This window comes from Myxozyma melibiosi (assembly GCF_037950935.1).
Source record: "Myxozyma melibiosi strain Phaff 52-87 chromosome Unknown BZA70scaffold_17, whole genome shotgun sequence".
Classification (NCBI taxonomy): Eukaryota; Fungi; Ascomycota; class Lipomycetes; order Lipomycetales; family Lipomycetaceae; genus Myxozyma; species Myxozyma melibiosi.
Window position 1 is genome coordinate 121,192 of NW_027042931.1, and position 16,567 is coordinate 137,758.

General features: G+C 57.1%; 8 protein-coding genes across 8 annotated transcripts; 5 read left to right on the top strand and 3 right to left on the bottom strand.

The window, feature by feature from the left end:
* The first annotated feature begins 16 nt into the window (after positions 1-16).
* BZA70DRAFT_285918 (uncharacterized protein) lies at positions 17-980 on the top strand. The gene has a single exon (XM_064913816.1). It carries the CDS (start codon positions 51-53, stop codon positions 591-593), a length of 543 nt encoding a protein of 180 aa, XP_064765523.1. The 5' UTR covers positions 17-50; the 3' UTR covers positions 594-980.
* BZA70DRAFT_297948 (fungal-specific transcription factor domain-containing protein) lies at positions 970-3,505 on the bottom strand. The gene is made up of 2 exons (XM_064914584.1): positions 3,298-3,505; positions 970-3,217 (listed from the first exon to the last, which is right to left on the bottom strand). Exons 1-2 carry the CDS (start codon positions 3,440-3,442, stop codon positions 1,224-1,226), a joined length of 2,139 nt encoding a protein of 712 aa, XP_064765524.1. The 5' UTR covers positions 3,443-3,505; the 3' UTR covers positions 970-1,223.
* Positions 3,506-4,915, top strand: BZA70DRAFT_285920 (uncharacterized protein). Its single transcript, XM_064913817.1, has one exon. It carries the CDS (start codon positions 3,716-3,718, stop codon positions 4,724-4,726), a length of 1,011 nt encoding a protein of 336 aa, XP_064765525.1. The 5' UTR covers positions 3,506-3,715; the 3' UTR covers positions 4,727-4,915.
* BZA70DRAFT_285922 (uncharacterized protein) lies at positions 4,895-6,077 on the top strand. Its single transcript, XM_064913818.1, has 2 exons — positions 4,895-5,084; positions 5,140-6,077. Exons 1-2 carry the CDS (start codon positions 4,959-4,961, stop codon positions 6,013-6,015), a joined length of 1,002 nt encoding a protein of 333 aa, XP_064765526.1. The 5' UTR covers positions 4,895-4,958; the 3' UTR covers positions 6,016-6,077.
* On the bottom strand, positions 6,078-9,854 carry BZA70DRAFT_285924 (fungal-specific transcription factor domain-containing protein). Its single transcript, XM_064913819.1, has 3 exons — positions 9,349-9,854; positions 6,364-9,292; positions 6,078-6,289 (listed from the first exon to the last, which is right to left on the bottom strand). The coding sequence occupies exons 1-3, from the start codon at positions 9,508-9,510 to the stop codon at positions 6,183-6,185; spliced, it is 3,198 nt and encodes a 1,065-aa protein (XP_064765527.1). The 5' UTR covers positions 9,511-9,854; the 3' UTR covers positions 6,078-6,182.
* BZA70DRAFT_307859 (uncharacterized protein) lies at positions 9,855-10,818 on the bottom strand. Its single transcript, XM_064914842.1, has 2 exons — positions 10,608-10,818; positions 9,855-10,520 (listed from the first exon to the last, which is right to left on the bottom strand). The coding sequence occupies exons 1-2, from the start codon at positions 10,742-10,744 to the stop codon at positions 10,103-10,105; spliced, it is 555 nt and encodes a 184-aa protein (XP_064765528.1). The 5' UTR covers positions 10,745-10,818; the 3' UTR covers positions 9,855-10,102.
* Positions 10,819-11,275: 457 nt separating this feature from the next.
* BZA70DRAFT_242868 (uncharacterized protein) lies at positions 11,276-12,754 on the top strand (the record flags this gene model as incomplete). The annotated part of the gene is made up of 2 exons (XM_064910579.1): positions 11,276-11,533; positions 11,591-12,754. 2 exons carry the CDS (start codon positions 11,276-11,278, stop codon positions 12,752-12,754), a joined length of 1,422 nt encoding a protein of 473 aa, XP_064765529.1.
* A 1,826-nt stretch (positions 12,755-14,580) lies between these two features.
* On the top strand, positions 14,581-16,214 carry BZA70DRAFT_285930 (Glutamate/Leucine/Phenylalanine/Valine dehydrogenase-domain-containing protein). Its single transcript, XM_064913820.1, has 2 exons — positions 14,581-14,864; positions 14,936-16,214. The coding sequence occupies exons 1-2, from the start codon at positions 14,733-14,735 to the stop codon at positions 16,166-16,168; spliced, it is 1,365 nt and encodes a 454-aa protein (XP_064765530.1). The 5' UTR covers positions 14,581-14,732; the 3' UTR covers positions 16,169-16,214.
* The last annotated feature ends 353 nt before the right edge of the window (positions 16,215-16,567 follow it).

Sequence of the window (16,567 nt, forward strand, 5' to 3'; positions counted from 1 at the left end):
ACTATCTACTGTTTACTGTATTCTCACCAGCTTCTGAGCTCCTCTTTTGTATGAAATATTCTGGATTAACTGATCATCACCAACATCTGTCTCTGCTCTCTCTGCGGCCTGCCGCCGCCGCCGCCGCTGCTGCTGCCGCTGCCTCTGCACATTCTCCGCGCTCACCTCCCCATCCCGCGCCGCGACCACATTTGTCCGCGCAGCAATCGCTCGCGATGATCCTCGCTGCTCGAAAACCAGTGTCTGACAGACGCCATGTGTCTGCTGTTAACTTGCCGACGATGAACTCTGGCAGAGTGGATCCGACACCAACATACAGCGCTTCGAGTTGTACTCATCTCTCTAGTCTGCCGCAATACCTTCCTCCTGCCCCTCCTGCGCGACACTTCTCAGAGCCACCCCATCAGTTTCGGAATCAGAGGGTTGATTCAGGTCAGAGGAGTGTGAGTAATACCCACGAGCGTCGACGGAGCGAGGCTGAATATCAGGATGTGGTCGCTCAACTTCGGTTATACCTCGCGATCGTGAAACTCGTCGTCTGCGGTTCGACGTTTCTGTATAACAATATTCTTGGAGTTATAGTTTCTATGTAGGAGGTTTGCTATTGCCTACGTGCTTAATCTGTTTATTCTGACATTACACGCAGATTTATCTTCGCCCAACCCTTTTGCGACCAGATCCCCACTCTTCCGATCCTCCAAACCCTCTTCTTCCGCCTAAAACCCCCCGCTCCGCTCCCGCAGCAGTCCGACTTTCCCCGTCTATCGTCAAGAACACCCTCTCACAACTCAATCTCGCGAGACCTGCTGGTTGAAAAACGACGGCCGCGAACGACGTCGGCGTCAGCGGCTGAAGTTGGAGGGGCTAGGAACTACGGCGGTGTTGCCAATTCCGCTCTTTTTTATTCTTAAATTCTGGGTGTGCTTTTTTACAATTACTCTAATGAGTCAAAATTTGTGCACTGGGAAATAAAAATATACAATGCTTTTTTTATCTGTGCTAATATACAACATCGTAGAATAATAAACTTGCACGAAAACTGCACGAAGAAAAACGGAAAGACAAAACAAATATGAGACTAGACTCCATGCCGAAACCGAGGACAGAATACAAAAACGGAAACATAACCGATAACTTGCAAGACAAGGATAACAACTGCTGTAGAGATCATCACCGGGGATAGACATCAGCACACTCATTTAAACACGTAAACATACATACACCTACCCGGAAAACTCTGCCCGGATAAGATCAGCATACGACCCAACTGCCTCTCTAAGAATCGACCGTATCCCCCATCCGCCAAGCACGTTCGCAGCACCATGCCGCGACCACCATGACCCAACAAAAACAGAAAGTCGCTCGTCCGGATCAACTTTCTCGCGCGGATACCGCCTTCTGTCTTCGGCTTGGAACGAGCGGATGTGCTGAAGAACCTCGAGCTCTCGTTCCGGCGGGGCGCGCGAGTAGAGCCCGGTAGAGTGCTGCGTGACGCCCATGTCGTGCTCGAGCCGACGGACCCAGATCATTAGAAACAAAGCGCATTCCCACTCGACCACAATGTCGTCAATCCCGCCGGCTCCCTGCGGTGCCTGCGCAGAGTCCGTGAATAGTACACTGCAAGAGATCTCGGCTGCAAGCGCGAGTCGATCAGGCGCCGCAGCGGTGCTGATAGCGGGATGCGTGCGCGGCAGGCGGGAGAATTGGGAACTGATACCTCGGAGGATATGGACGAGCTCACCGACGTCGTGGTACCGCAAAGACTCAGCGACAAGGCTAAGGTCAACTCCCACTATCCGCATCCGCGCAAGCTTCCAGGTAGCTTCAGCGGCCCGCAAAAGACAACCGGTCGAATCAGTGCGGACGACACGGATGTATGACGAGAGTAGACTATCGAGCTGATCGAGACGGGGAGTGAACAACAACCCGGCCGACGTAGCTGCCCAGCACTCTATAAACATCGCCGACGCAAGCACGCGGCTCGCAAAAGGTGAACAGCGCAGCGGCTGACCGTTGAGAACGTGGTCGAGCCCTGCGCGGAAGGTCGACACGGGGGTAGACGGCACAGCGGTGGTGCCGTTCCAGACCTCTTCGTCGCACGGCAGAGTAACGTTTGCGGGTTCGGAGTTTGGGATAGAAGGCGGGAAGTTGAAGACGGCGGTGAGTTGAGCAAAGAAAGCGTAGATGGCAAAATATGTCCGGCGCATGGCTTCGAGCTTTATCCACTCGTCGTCCTCGGAGGCCGAATTTGTGATTGGCGGCTTCGGCGAGCGGCGGAATAACTCGAAGCGCAGGCCGGCAGCAAGATTTGCAAGGAAACTCTTGACCGAGCATGCAAACTCAAGTCCGCGCGGGTCTCCGGACCAGGCCGCGAAAGCGGTGTTGAGGAGCACGGTCTGGGAGACCCAGAGCGGGGCGGAGCGGGAGGAGAAGCCGTCGGTGTCGATGCGGGAGTTGACCATCATTTTTGATGCGACATGAAGACGGGATGCGATTTCTTTAGCGGAAGGTAGGGCTCCAAGAGAAACAATAGCTAGTAGCAAGGGTCTCGGGGTGTTGTGTGGGACGAAGGTTGGGAGATGGATGAACGGATGGAAGGGATGGTGGATGCAGAAGTAGGTCGAGATGTGGCCGGCGAGGTCGTTGTGGGTTGGCAGCAGAGTGTCTGCGAGCACAGCGCCCGACGGATCAAGAGAAAGAAGGGTCTCTCGCAGGAGCAGGTGCAGATCTCCTTCGACAGGGGGAGCGGGAGCGGGAGCGACTGCGGCGGGCGGCGGCGGCGGCAGCTGCTCGCGAGGCTGCTCGCCCCATTGCGGGGGATGGGCGAGACGGGTCATGAGCATTGCTGCTGATATCTCGGGAGTATCTTCATGCATGTTGGAGTTGAGAGTATCGTGGAGAGAGGTGCCGTTGGTCTTGTAGGAGTCAATCTGCTGCTGCTGTAGGGGCTGTTGGTGTTGTTGTTGATGCTGCTCGAGATAGACCGCATCGTTATTGCTGCCTGCGCTGACGACGCTGTCGTTGCTGGGCTCTATAGCCTGGTCCTGTTCCTGCTCTGGTTCGGGGTCAGCGTCGGGCTCGGCGTCGTGGTGGCTGTGGTCTGCCCCGTTCTCGGAAGGTTTGAGGGCGTGGACGGTTCGAACGTGACGGAGGAGGAGGTCGCGGCGGACGAACGTGCTGCGGCAGCGGTCGCATTTGAAGGGGCGCTCTTTTGTGTCTGGGTGAAAATGAATAAGAGATAAGCAACAGTGCACTATTATAAGCAAAACACCTAGAAACAGCAATAAAGGGACATACGGGAGCGCTCGTGACGGTTTTTGTGCTCGGAGCGGGAGAAGGCGCGGGCGCAGAAGGAGCATTTGTAGCGGCGATCAGGCGGCTGCACAGCGGCGGGCGGACGGCCGTCGTCCTCGCGCGCGTCGAGGGCCAGAACAGACTGCATTGAAGAGACGACGGAGAAGAAGGCGGACGAGGAGGAGAAGAGGCCGGGACGGACGAGCGCAGGGAGGCCTGTTTTCGATAGAGAAGAGCCCCGCGGTGGAGCAGACCGGACTCTGGACGCGTGGCTCCAGAATAAGCGGCTGTGCGGGGCGGGGCGGGGTTCCGGGGAAGCCCGGAAGATTGGCTGCTGAGTGAGGGATTAGGTAATGATGAGCCGCACCTGCCTTCTTGATTCCGTCTCTGCAGAAGTTTTGTGGTTTGTCTGATATCGACAATGGATCCTGCTCGACTGGCTCGAAGACTGCTTCTATCGCGGCCGCAGCTGTCGTCTGTGTCTGCTGCTCGCAGGTGCTTACTGCGGAGACCTCCTTCTCTCTTCTTGAATTTACGTGGTCTCTCCTCCCGTCCGCCGGTAATCGACGAGCGCTACTACATCCTGACCCCTGCCAACCCCGATCCCCACCACCATCACCAAAACCACAGCAATACACCCCCTCCAAAGCCATCCTATGTGCTCTTTCTACTCCGCCTCTCGGCCGTCTCCGGCGGCCTCGGTCTCGCCTTCTTCCTCGGCTCGACCACCCTCGTCAGCGTCTGCGATCGCAACTTCCCCTCCATCCACACAGTCCTGAAAACCTCCGATGCCCCAATCACCGTCACGCTCGTGGCAGTCAACGTCGCCCTCTTTGCACTCAAGCGCGGCGTGCCCAGTCTCACGCCGCTCCTGGTCCGCTACGGCTACCTCCGCAACGACGTCTTCGAGCAGACCCGCCGCGTCTCGACCGAGGCCTCTCCCGCGCTCAGCATCCTGCTCTCGTCCTTCTCCCACGGCAGCGTTCTCCACCTCTTTTGCAATTGCTACGCAATGTACTCCTTCGGTTCAGCCATCGAGTTCCTCGACGGCTGGTCCACCCTGCTCGCCGTCTACGCCCTCTGCGTGCCCTTCACCGTCCTCGGCTCGTTCATGCTCAGAGGCGTAGCCGCCCCCTCGCTCGGCGCATCCGGCGCCTGCATGGGCATGGTCTCCTACCTCGCCGTCCGACGCCCCGAGCTCGGCATGGGCATCATCTTCATCCCAAACGTCTCGATCTCGATCGGCGACGGCACCCTCCTCACCGCCGCCTACAGCATCTTCAGCATCGCCCGCAGCGTCATCACAAAACGCCCGGGCTTCATCGACCACGGCGGCCATCTCGGCGGCCTCCTCGGCGGCTACTTGCTCGCCTCTGAAGTCCAGCGCATCCGCAAACAGCAGAGATCGGCTCGGCCCTGGTACTCGCGATAGAACACAGTCGTGCGCATAATCAATTACATAATACAAACTTTATCCTGCGCGTCCGAGGCATCTGATAGCCCTAAACAGCAAAGTGATCCCGAACATCGGGACTCCAACCAGATAACCAGGTCGACAGAAGCATGGACCTGATCTCTGTCTTTCGACGACGATAGCCTTCTTCTTCTTCTACTCCTCCTCCTCTCCTCTGCACATTCTCTCCTCACAGCACACAGCAGACAACATGCCTACCACGTTCGAAAACCCCTACAAAAAGGGCGAGTTCCTTCCTACCCTCGACGAGCTCATGGCCGCCAACCCCGAAGGCGTTCCCAAGGAAGCCGCCTGGATCTGGGGCAAGGAGGACGAGGTATGCCCAATTCTTCTCTCCCTCTCTCTTTTGATATACTGACCAACATCTCTAGGTTGGACGCCTGAACCTGCTCTCTCCCGGGCTCGTCAAGGCCGTCGCCAGCTCAGAGGCGACCACCGGCGAAGTCGCCTCGCTCAACTGGGACATCACTCTTCCGCTGCACCCGCCCTTCGGCCGTCCCGCGCTCCAGTACGAAATCACCGGTAACCCGAACGCGCTGATCCACGACGACACCGTCGTCATGAACGTGCAGTCCGGATCGCAGTTTGACGGCTTCCGACATTTCGGACACATCTCCTGCCAGGTCATGTACAACGGCCTCACGCGCGACGAGGTCCTCGGCGAAAACAAGACGACCCGGTGCGGCATGCAGGCCTGCGCGAAGCACGGCATCGTCGGCCGCGGCGTGCTCATCGATTTCGCAAAGTGGGCAGAGCACAAGGGCATCAAATTCGATCCTTTCGAGCGCTACCCGATCACGCTCGAGCAGATCAAGGAGATCGCAGCCTGGGAAGGCGTCGAGTTCAAGTTCGGCGATATCCTGCTCGTCCGCACCGGCTGGATCAGCAAATACAACGCCCTCCTCGCCGAGGGCAAGATCAGCGACCTCGAGCCCACCGGCGCCGCATCCCCCAACGCCATCGGCGTCGACCAGGGCGACGAAATGAAGCACTGGCTGCACGACAGCTACTTCTCCGTCGTCGGAGGTGATCAGCCCGCTTTCGAGGCCTGGCCTTCCCGCACCCCCGAATGCCTGCACGAGTACCTTCTCGCGTGCTGGGGTGTCTTGATCGGCGAGATGCTCGATCTCGAGGATCTTTCGGAAAAGTGCGCAAAGGCAGGAAAGTACTCTTTCCTCTTCACCGCCGCTCCTTTCAACTCGCCCGGTGGAATCGCTACCTTTGCGAACTCACTCTGCGTCATTTGATTTTTTTATGTGAATTCATTCAAGTCATCTGTATATATACATACATCATATAAAAAAAGACAATAAATGATAGTAAATAACAAAGCGACATCTCATCAGTAGATAATCCTATAACAACCACACTCCCCGTATATATATCGTTCCTCATTTTGAATTAGAAAGTAAAGTTACAGGTAGAACCCAAGCGGAGCGGCAAGTGACCAGATCCACGCCTGCTGCGGATGCTCTGAACTGGCGGCACACCATTCGCCCACCTTGTCATCTTCAAAGATCACTGGATAAAAAGTTAGTTCTAATTCGCTCTTCAACTACGCACAAAGAAATGAATTTCGACAGAAAGACACATACCTGATTGCAGATTCGCCAGGGTAGCGGTAAACACTCGGTTCTCGACAACAGATATGCCACCGGCTATGACCGCCAGCGGCGTGTCTCCGTTCTCAAGCTGCTTCTGACTTGCTTTCCCATTCTTCAACGACGAATTCTCCGCAACAGCAGCAGCAGCGGCGGCAGCAGCAGCAGAGGCAGCAGCGTCGGAAAGCGACTGCGAGAGAGAAACACTGGCACTCTTGGGACTTATGTCGCCGGTGTGAGCGAGCTGGTAGCTCAGGCTCGTCAAAGTAGCCGCCGCAGTTCGATCGTCGTCGCTACCACCTTTCGAAGCAGCCTGATCCAGAGAAACAGACGGAGTGATATCGCCCGAGAGAATCTTCTCCATCTCCTTTTGAATCACCACCCGCGCGAGGTTTTCCAGCACCCGCAAACCCGACTCCGAGACCATAACCCGCTTTTTCAACGCCTTGCGCATCTGAATGATCCGGCTCAGACCCAGTTTCGACTCCAGCGCTCGTTGACTCAGTGGCTCGCTTGAGCCAAAGATACTCAGAAGCACGCCGGCGGTGAACAAGTGCATGCCCACGAACGCAATCGCATGCGTCTGCTGGCTTTTGGAGAATATCGGATGCTGCGCGATTTTGGACGACCGCAGAGCTGAGCGCCAACAAGTGTCGGCGGACTGACTGAACGGGTCTTCGCCGTCAGAAGCAGCAGCGGAATTCTTCTTTTTACAGGCTGAGAACCCAAGAAGCGGCCGATGCACTAAAATCATAGCGTTGTCGTACGCAAGCTGAAGTTGCAGAGCCTCGACTGCAAACAAATCGTTCTTCATCTGCCGTCGCTTCTCCTGCGCGATCGCTGGATCCTCGTCACCAGAGATTGCGCGTTCGTCGTCATCCACATCTTCAATCTCTGCAAGCCCGACCCCTCCGTCGCCGTACGCACCACCATCCTCAAGTTTTAGCACGCTCGGCAGTTCGTCGTACCATGCTTTCAGCTTTGCCTCCAGCCGTTGAGCAGTCGACACCAGATATTCGATTTTCGCCGAAACTGAATTCTCAGCCGCGGGACTCTCGCGAGGGGTAGACTCGAATTTCGCCGTGTGGTGCTGGAATGTGACTGTCTTGCGCTGGTAGAACTGCGAGATGATCTCTCCGACGATGATGTAGAACTGGGCTTTGCGACTTTGGTATGTCAAGAGAGTTGTTCCCGAGTCGCCGATTGCGCGGATGTCATCGCCGATGGATACAAATGGTATGGTGTTGAATAGATGGCCGTTGGTCGATGGAGCTGAGGAGGAGGAGGAGGAGGAAGAGGTTGTTGATGATGCTGACGAAGTAGAGGAGGAGGAGGAGGACGAAGAAGAGACAGTGAGAGAGGCGCATGCATTGACGGAAGAGGACTTGAAATTGGTGCTGGATCCAAAAGCAAAGCTGTCGGATGGAATACCCACATCGCAGTCATTGTCAATCAGAGCTGCGGGCATACCGTACGAGATTGTGGTTAGCCGATCTAGGTTATAAAGCGCCCAGAAGACGCGCCGACGGAGCATGCAGGTCGCAGATTTGCTGTCCGAGAACTCAGACGACGAAGAAGCAGATGTGGATTCCCGATGCAGCCCTAGCGACTGCGCAGACTTGATTGCACTGCCGGCAATCGTCCATGCCAAAGAAGGGTTACCGTGATGCAGGTAAAAGTACGAAAGCAAGACGCAGGATTGCACGGAGGCAATGGTACCGCAAGACAGGATATCAAAGAGGTGGATGCGGACGACCGAGACAAGCTGCGAAATCACGAGGTCGATGTTGAGTTTGGGATGGCTTGCGTGCGCGAGCGCGAGACCGCCTGGAAGACAAGACTGGTAGATTGCGGTTGCATGCTTTCGCCGCACCGGGTGCATGAGCGCGTTGCTAGCACCGAGAGAGACGATCGTCATGATGAGGAGGACGGTCGAGAAGTCGGCGTCTGAGTTTGGCAGGTTTGCAGGGTCGGTTTCATATGTGTGGATAAGCGAGCGGTATTGCTCCATGAACGGACCCTGATGGACCACAAACACAAACCAGTGGAAGGAGTTGAAGTAGACGGCGATGGCATACTCGACAAGCGGTCGCGGCGGTAGCTGAGAGAGAAGAGCGATGGTCGACGGACGCGAATGCAGCCAAGGCATGGGCGAAGGCTCAAAGATATCAGAGATGACGCTGTTGGATGGCGTCCCCGACTTTTCGACAAGCGAGCCCGAGCGGGCACCGATCAGCGAATGGGCCGAGGGCGGGACCGCGGGGAGATTCGGCGGGGGCAGCGGTGGAGGGTGAGCATGCTGCGGGGGCAGGTGGTAGAGCTGAGGAGACCCGCTGTCGTCTGCAGACTCTGAGCGAACATGGGCAAAGGGGGTTGCTGCGGATGTGGATGTGGATGTGGATGATGGGGCAGTGACAGAGAGTGGGCCGGCGGCGACTGAGTTGTTGGTGGAGAGTGGGGGCAGCCGCGACGAAGCCTGGTCGTCGCCAAAGTCGGTGCGGGTGCTGTTGGGGAAGGAGAGCGAGCGGGGACGGTGGGCGGAGGAAGGGTAGATACGAGAGTCTTCGAAGGATAGTCGCTGGAGCTTGGACGCCGGCGGTATATCTTCAGGAAGGGGATCAGCGACCGAGAACGAGCGACGGAAGGCGTACGAGGGCGGGGGAGGCGGCAGTCCGGTGCGCATAGACTCTGTGAGAGAAGCCATGGAGGGCAGGGTGTTTGCAGAGGAGGCGGAGGAGGAGGAGTTTGTGGTGGAGTTAGAGGATGAGAGGTGGCTGGTGGCCGAGGAGGATGTGACGTTGGAGACGAGGGAGTAGGCGGAAGGAGGCGAGGAGGTGGATGATTTTTTTGACTCGCTCTCGGGGCGACTTATGCATGCGACGTTTGCGCGCACACATAGCGCACAGGGGCGATAGCTATCGCACTGGAGAAAGGAGTTAGAGGGAGGAGGGGAGGAGAGGTGGAGAGGAGAGGTGATACCTTGAGCTTCTGGCGTCGGCAGCGGACACATGCACGGGCGGTGCGCTTGGCGACGGTTGTGGGGGTTGCGGAGGAGGAAGCGGCCGGGGCGACGGAGAGAGCGGGTTTCTGAGTGTCGACGGCCGCTGGCTCGTAGACGAAGATGTCGTTTCTGGCGGCCATGAGGGAGGAGGTGAAGAGAGAGAGAGTGAGAGAGAGAGTGAGATAGGAAGAAGAAGCCGAAGCCGGATCACAGCAGGAGCGGAGGAGTTGGAAGAACAGAAAGCACGCGGGAAGAAGGAGAAGAAGAAGAAGAAGCAGAAGCAGATAGAACAACAATACACAGACTACTTGCTGAAAAGCCGACAAAAGAGAAACTGGACAAAGACAAAGGAAAAGACAAAGAAGAGGAAGACGAGGAAGGAGCACCGAACGGCTGCTATTTTGCGGGGTAGAAGAGCCGGGTAATACTTTAAAACTCTATTTCAGCCATTTCCACCGCCGCCGGGTTTATGCTGCTTTGTTTGTGTTGATGCTGGTGTATTGTTGGTTTGATGTAATAAAGAGAATTAGTTTGTTAATGTACAATATCTTTGAATAAATAGCAGTAATAATCCCCCTTCGCCTCCTTCACTGCCTCGGTCGCGGCGCTGTTCTGCGCGCTTTCAGTTCATTTCAGAACCAAAAACTTTTCCACCGGAGATCCATCGACCACCACTCCGAAGCCTCGGGAATAGTGTTATGTAATGTATTACTAATAATATACATCGACGTCCTACAGCAAGTCGTAGTCGTCGAGCTCGTTTCTGTAGGCGAGAATCGTGCGCTTGATCTTGCTCGAGTCGACCCAGGTGAGGTAGTCCTCGCGGTTGCGCGTCACCAGGTACGCGGGATCCGTGACGACCTCGGGGCCGACGCGGACATGGCCCTGCTCGACGAGCTTGACGGCGGCGGATATCGTCTCCGCCATGCGCAGTCTGCACATCACCACGCCTATCCGCCGCCGACAGAACGCAGAGACTGTGACGTTCTTCTCGAGCGCGGAGATCTTGGTTGTGCCCGCGCCCAAAATGCCCATGTTTTCCAGCTTGTCTAGGAGGAGCTCTTCGTGCTTTTGCCGGACTGGGTCGTCTGGCGGCAGCTGCGCCAGCTTGTGCGCCATCTGGCGGATCTGTCCACAGAGCTTGTTGTATCTGTATCTGTTAGTTTCAATTTCTTTATAGCAGAGAAACCATATATGTTTATATTATGGCTCAGCAAGGAAGAATCAGAGTGCGTACTTGTGGTAATCGTCGCGCTTCTCGACATGATACCGTCTCATGACATCTGCCTCGCGATGCCCATTGTCGCCCTTCCACTCAAGAAAGCTGACCTTCTTGAGCAGCTTTTGCTCGTGATGTTTCAGTGTCCGCACCATCTTTGCTGGTCTCTGCTGATCTCGGCTGGTGATGTGTGGTGAAATTATTAAAATGCGTTGGGAGAAAGAGTTGCAAATTTGATGTGTGAGTCAGTCACATGACCAACTCACATCGCTCACAGAAATCACAAACCGCGCAGCCAAAGCCGGACAAGGTTTGAAGCTATCGTGGTTCCTCGCGGCGATTCGACGCTGGTCTTTTGCTCGGCCGCCCGACAGCGTTCGTTACCTATTTCTCTCAACACTCCTCTCACCTTCTTATTATCGATTCAATCAATTGATTTTGTTGCAATGCAGCAAGACTACTTGGCTCTACCCGGGATGCAGGCCCTGCAGGCCAGGATGATGCCTCAGGTCGGCGCGGGCGGTGTGCCCCAGCTTCCGCAGGTACCGCAGCTTCCCCAGCAGCAGTTCCAGCAGCAGTTCCAGCTCCAGCCCCAGCACATCCAGCAGCAGTACATGCAGCAGCAGACGCAGCCGCAGTTTCTGCAGCCGCAGCCGACGGGGATCCAGATGATGCAGACGATGATGATGCCTCAGATCACTGGTGCGCCGGGGGCGGCGGGCAAGATCTCGTGGGCGATCACAAAGAGCGAGAAGAAGATCTTTGATGATATCTTTGATGCCTGGGACGGACTCGGTCGCGGGTTTATTAGCGGACAGACTGCTGTGGAGATTATGGGACAGAGCGGTCTTGATAGGTCTGATTTGGAGAAGATTTGGACTTTGGCCGATCCCGAGGACAGGGGCCGACTCAACAAGTCTGAGTTCTCTGTTGCCATGCATCTTGTATGATTTTATTTGAATTTGTGTTTCTGTATGGAATGAGGAGTCTAACATTTTTAGGTATATCGCCGATTGAACGGCTTCCCGGTGCCGGACCGGCTGCCGCCGGAGTTGGTGCCGCCGTCTACGCGGAATCTGACAGAGTCAGTGTCTGCGATCAAGTCGCTTTTGCGGAGCGATGCTGATCAGCGTCGTGCGTCGGGGGGATTGCAGGCGCAGCAGACGGGTGGGATGTCGTATTTGAAGTCACGGTCGTTCCGTGAGTCGGGGTCGAGTGTGATTGACGCGAAGAAGGATGCGACTGTGTACAAGAACAATGACGATGATGTTGCGCAGTTTGTGTCGTCAGCGCGGCGGCGTCGGAACAACAACAGTAATGGTAATGGTAATAATCGGGCCAGTACTGGGTCGCCGGCGTTGTCGGAGATCAGCGGGAATATGAGCAAAGGCGAGACGCTGGAGTATTTGCGCAAGCAGATTCGGGAGAAGAAGATTTTGCTGAACGCGCTTGATGCGGAGGATGACTTGGACTTCAACGAGGACTCGTATCTGGACAGCCGGGACCGGGACGAGGCGGACGATTTGATTCGGAAGATTAGGAACCTGCAGGAGGATATTAATGAGTACGGCGGGGCGAGCGGTGTTGATTCTGCGAGCGAGAAGACGGCGTTGAGAAATCAGCTTCAGTTTTTGACGGACCGACTTCCGGTGCTTGTGGGTCGCGCGCGAGGGATCGGGAATAAGATTGCGGACGCGAAGCTGGAGCTGTTTAGGCTGAGGGACGTGAAGGCGCACCCCGGGTCTGCGATTGTTGGTACGGGACCGGGCGGACGGGTGACGGAGGCGGATCGACGGAAGGCCAAGTCGCTTGCGCTTTTGCAGTCGCGGATGGCGATGTTGACGGGTAAGGCGCCGAGCGCGGGGATGGATGCTGATGACGAGCATGGGGCGGAGTTGCGGATTGCGGCGGAGAGTACGAAGGTGAATGGGGAGAAGGAGCAGAACGAGAAGATGATTCGGGATGTGGAGGAGGGGGTGCGGGAGGTGCAGGAGTCGATTGAGGGGATGCTGAGGGAGTCGAGGGCGGATTTTAAGGTGACGCGGGAGAAGCAGATGTTTGAGGAGGGGGTGGGGACGGAGGATGAGGTGCGGGACTTGATTTTGGATCTGAATAGACGGTCGCGGTCGGTGAAGTCAGAGCCGAGGGGCGGAGTGAGAGGGTGAGTGTATCTTTATGATTGTTTTATTCAGGATGCTAACAGGGTTGATAGTCGGAATGGAGGATCGACATCTAGGTCACCGGCTAGAGCGAGTGCTACGAGTGCGCCATATGCAGCAGCTTCTCCGGTGAGTGCATCAGCAGCAGCACCGGCAGCAGGAGCAGCTAGTGAGAGCAGCTCAGGATCGTTTTATTCTCAGTTCCGTACACCGGAAGAGAGATCGGCGTGGATTAAGGCGGAGGCGGAGAGGAGGATGAATGAGCGACTTGCTGCGCTTGGGATTTCGAGACAGGGCAAGAGTACGGGTGGTGGAGCGAGTGCGAGCAGTGCGTTTACACCTCCAGCTCAGCCTGTGGTCCAGCCAGCAGTTCAGCCAGCGGTTCAGCCAGCGGTTCAGCCAGCAGCTCCTCCAGCAGCTCCGCCAGCGAGCAGTGCGTTCTCACCACCAGCACCGGCGCCGAAGCCAGCTAGTGCGTTTTCTCCACCAGCACCGGCTAGTAATGCGTTTTCTCCAGCACCGGCTAGCAATACGTTTTCTCCTGCGAGTCCGGAGAATAATGGATTCTTTTCAGCGCCTGCGAGTACTCAGACTCAGGCTCAGACTAGGAATGTGTCGGGAGGTCATAATACACGAAACCCGTTCCCTGTGCAGGAAGAGTATGCGGAAGAGTATGCGGAAGAGTCTAGGGGAGTGCCTACGAGTACGTCGAGTTACAAGCCGGTGAACTTTGATGAGCCTCCTACACCTTCCGGAGGAGCTGCAGGAGCAGGAGGGGAGAGGGATTACTTTGCGGAGGAGAGGGCAGTGTCACCAGAGCCGGAGAGACGGTCGCCAGTGCGTCCGACGGCGGTGCCAGCTGCGATCCCGGTGTCTGTGTCGGCTACGAAGACAGCGGAGACGAGTGCAGCGCCGGCGGTTGTGCGGCCAGCGTCAGCGCAGCCGGTGGTGAGCAGTGGGCCGGCGGAGTTGGATGTTGCAGACAAGGCGGCGCTGGACGCGCAGAGACGGTACCAGAGAGGACACGGGGGCGACGACGATGACGATGATGGATGGGGAGGGAACCAGTCGTCGGATGACACTGATTCGGATGAGGATATGCCAGTGCGGTCAGCGGAGACGAACGGCGGGCCTAAGAAGCCGTCGCCGGCCGATCTGGCGTCGATGCTGTTTGGAAGCATGGGCGCGAGCACGACACCGGCGGTCGCGCCCCCGGCCGCCCCTCCATTGCCAGGAGCAGCAGCAGCAGCAGCAAGTCCGGGTATTCCCGAGGGAGGGGCCCCACCACCGCCGCCGCCAGCGCCGCCAGTGTTTGGCGCGCCAATGCCGCCCGCGCCGCCGGCCCCGGTCGCGCCTCCTCCGGGGGTTGGAGCAGGAGGAGCAGGAGGAGGAGCAGGCGGCCGCGGAGCGCTTCTGGAGCAGATTGCAGCCGGGCGCGCGCTGAAGAAGGTGCAGACGGTGGACAAGAGCCAGGCGGCGGTTGCGGGGCGGGTTGTGTGAGTGTGGGGTTTAGGGTTTGAAGGAGGAAAGAAAAAAGAGAAAGAAAAAAAGCTTAAAATTGAACTTTAAACGCGACCCTGCGAAACGGGTCGAGTCAGGCGCGGAAAGAGGAGATTTGCACGCTTGGCGCGGGCAGAGGAGCCAGTCGGAGGGGCGAGAGTTATCTACGGTTTTTAGAGTGTTTTTAGTCTGGAAGATAAGCAGAAAAGTGAGAAAAGAGCGAGAAAACAGCAGCAAAAGAAGACAAAACAAGCCATCGCGAGCAGAGCCGAGAGCGCCACCGACGTCGGGCAGCGCAGAGGTCTCGATTTCAGCCCCGGCGAGCGGAAGAAGCCGCAGCGCTGCCTGATTCTGGACTGCGGTGAACTGTCAGTCACCTTCTTCTTCTCTTCCTCTTCTCTTCTTCCTCCTCTTCTTCCTCCTCTTCTTCCTACATCTACTACTCCTACCACTACATCTACCACTACTCTACTCAATCATTACCATGGTCCAGCCCAGCGAACCCGAATTCGAGCAAGCCTACAACGAGCTCCTCCTCACCCTCGAGAGCTCCACCCTCTTTGAGAAGCGCCCCGATCTCAAAGCCTGCATCCCCGTCGTCTCCATCCCCGAGCGCGTACGCCCCCCCTTCCCTCTCCCCCTCCCCTCCCCTCCCCTCCCCTCCCCTCCCCCTCTAACTCCCTCTAGATCATCCAATTCCGCGTCACCTGGCAGAACGACGCCGGCGGCATCGAGATCAACCGCGGCTACCGCGTCCAGTTCAACTCAGCCCTAGGCCCCTACAAGGGCGGCCTCCGCTTCCACCCCTCCGTCAACCTCTCCATCCTCAAGTTCCTCGGCTACGAGCAGACCTTCAAGAACGCCCTCACCGGCCTCAACATCGGCGGCGGCAAGGGCGGCTCCGACTTTGACCCCAAGGGCAAGTCCGACGCAGAGATCCGCCGCTTCTGCGAGGCCTTCATGCGCGAGCTCTCCCGCCATATCGGCCAGGACACCGACGTCCCCGCCGGCGACATCGGCGTCGGCGGCCGCGAAATCGGCTTCCTCTTTGGCGCCTACCGCCGCTACCGCAACGCCTTCGAGGGCGTCCTCACCGGCAAGGGCCTCACCTGGGGCGGCTCCCTCATCCGCCCCGAGGCCACCGGCTACGGTCTCATCTACTACGTCGAGAAGATGCTCGACTACGCCAAACCCGGCGACTCCTTCGCCGGCAAGACCGTCGCCATCTCCGGCTCTGGCAACGTCGCCCAGTTCGCCGCCCTCAAGGCCATCGAGCTCGGCGCTACCGTCGTCTCCCTCTCCGACTCCAAGGGCGTCTACGTCTCTACCTCCCCCAAGTCTGGCTTCACCCCCGACGAGATCACCTTGATCGCCGACGCTAAGCTCGCCCGCAAGGACCTCGCCTCGCTCCAGTCCAAGCTCGAGTCCGGCAAGTTCACCTACATCCCCGGCGCTCGTCCCTGGGCAAAGGTCGGATCCGTCGACATCGCCCTTCCCTGCGCGACCCAGAACGAGGTCTCGGCCGAAGAGGCCCAGGCCCTCGTCGCTGCCGGCTGCAAGTTCATCGCCGAGGGATCAAACATGGGCTCCACCATGGAAGCCATCGACGTCTTCGAGACCGAGCGCGTCAAGGCCCCCGGCGGAATCTGGTACGCGCCCGGCAAGGCCGCCAACTGCGGCGGTGTCGCGGTCTCTGGCCTCGAAATGGCCCAGAACTCGGCTCGCGTGAGCTGGACCCGCGAGGAGGTCGACCAGAAGCTCAAGGCCATCATGGTCAACTGCTTCGAGAACTGCGTCAACACCGCCATCGAGTTCTCGTCCGAGAAGACCGACGGCTTGCCTTCGCTCGTCAAGGGCGCAAACATCGCTGGCTTTGTCAAGGTCGCCGAGGCCATGAAGGACCAGGGAGATTTCTTCTAGATTTCTTAGTCTGTCTTTTTCTTTTTCTTTTTCTTTTTCTTTTTCTGACGTGTACTTGCTGCTTCTAGCTTAGCTATTTTGAATAAGATTTGGTATTTAACATGACTCAACTTGACTCTTCTAAGCTTCTCAACCGGCACTCCGACCGCATATGTCCGAGTAGAGCAGTAAATCGAGGTCGAGGCCGAAACTGAGGCATTTCTGTAAGATTATTGTCTTCTCAATCCCGATACCGCACTCTCGGAGTCGAGACCTCTTTCTTTCGCATCGAGGCCCTGCTCATCTTACGGCAACGATGATCTGTGCTTTAAAACCGAGCTTATTTCTCGCCCAGCCGCAGACGACCCAGAATTTATCATTATGTAATGTATTATGTAACTTGAGGGGCTGGTGTCGCTG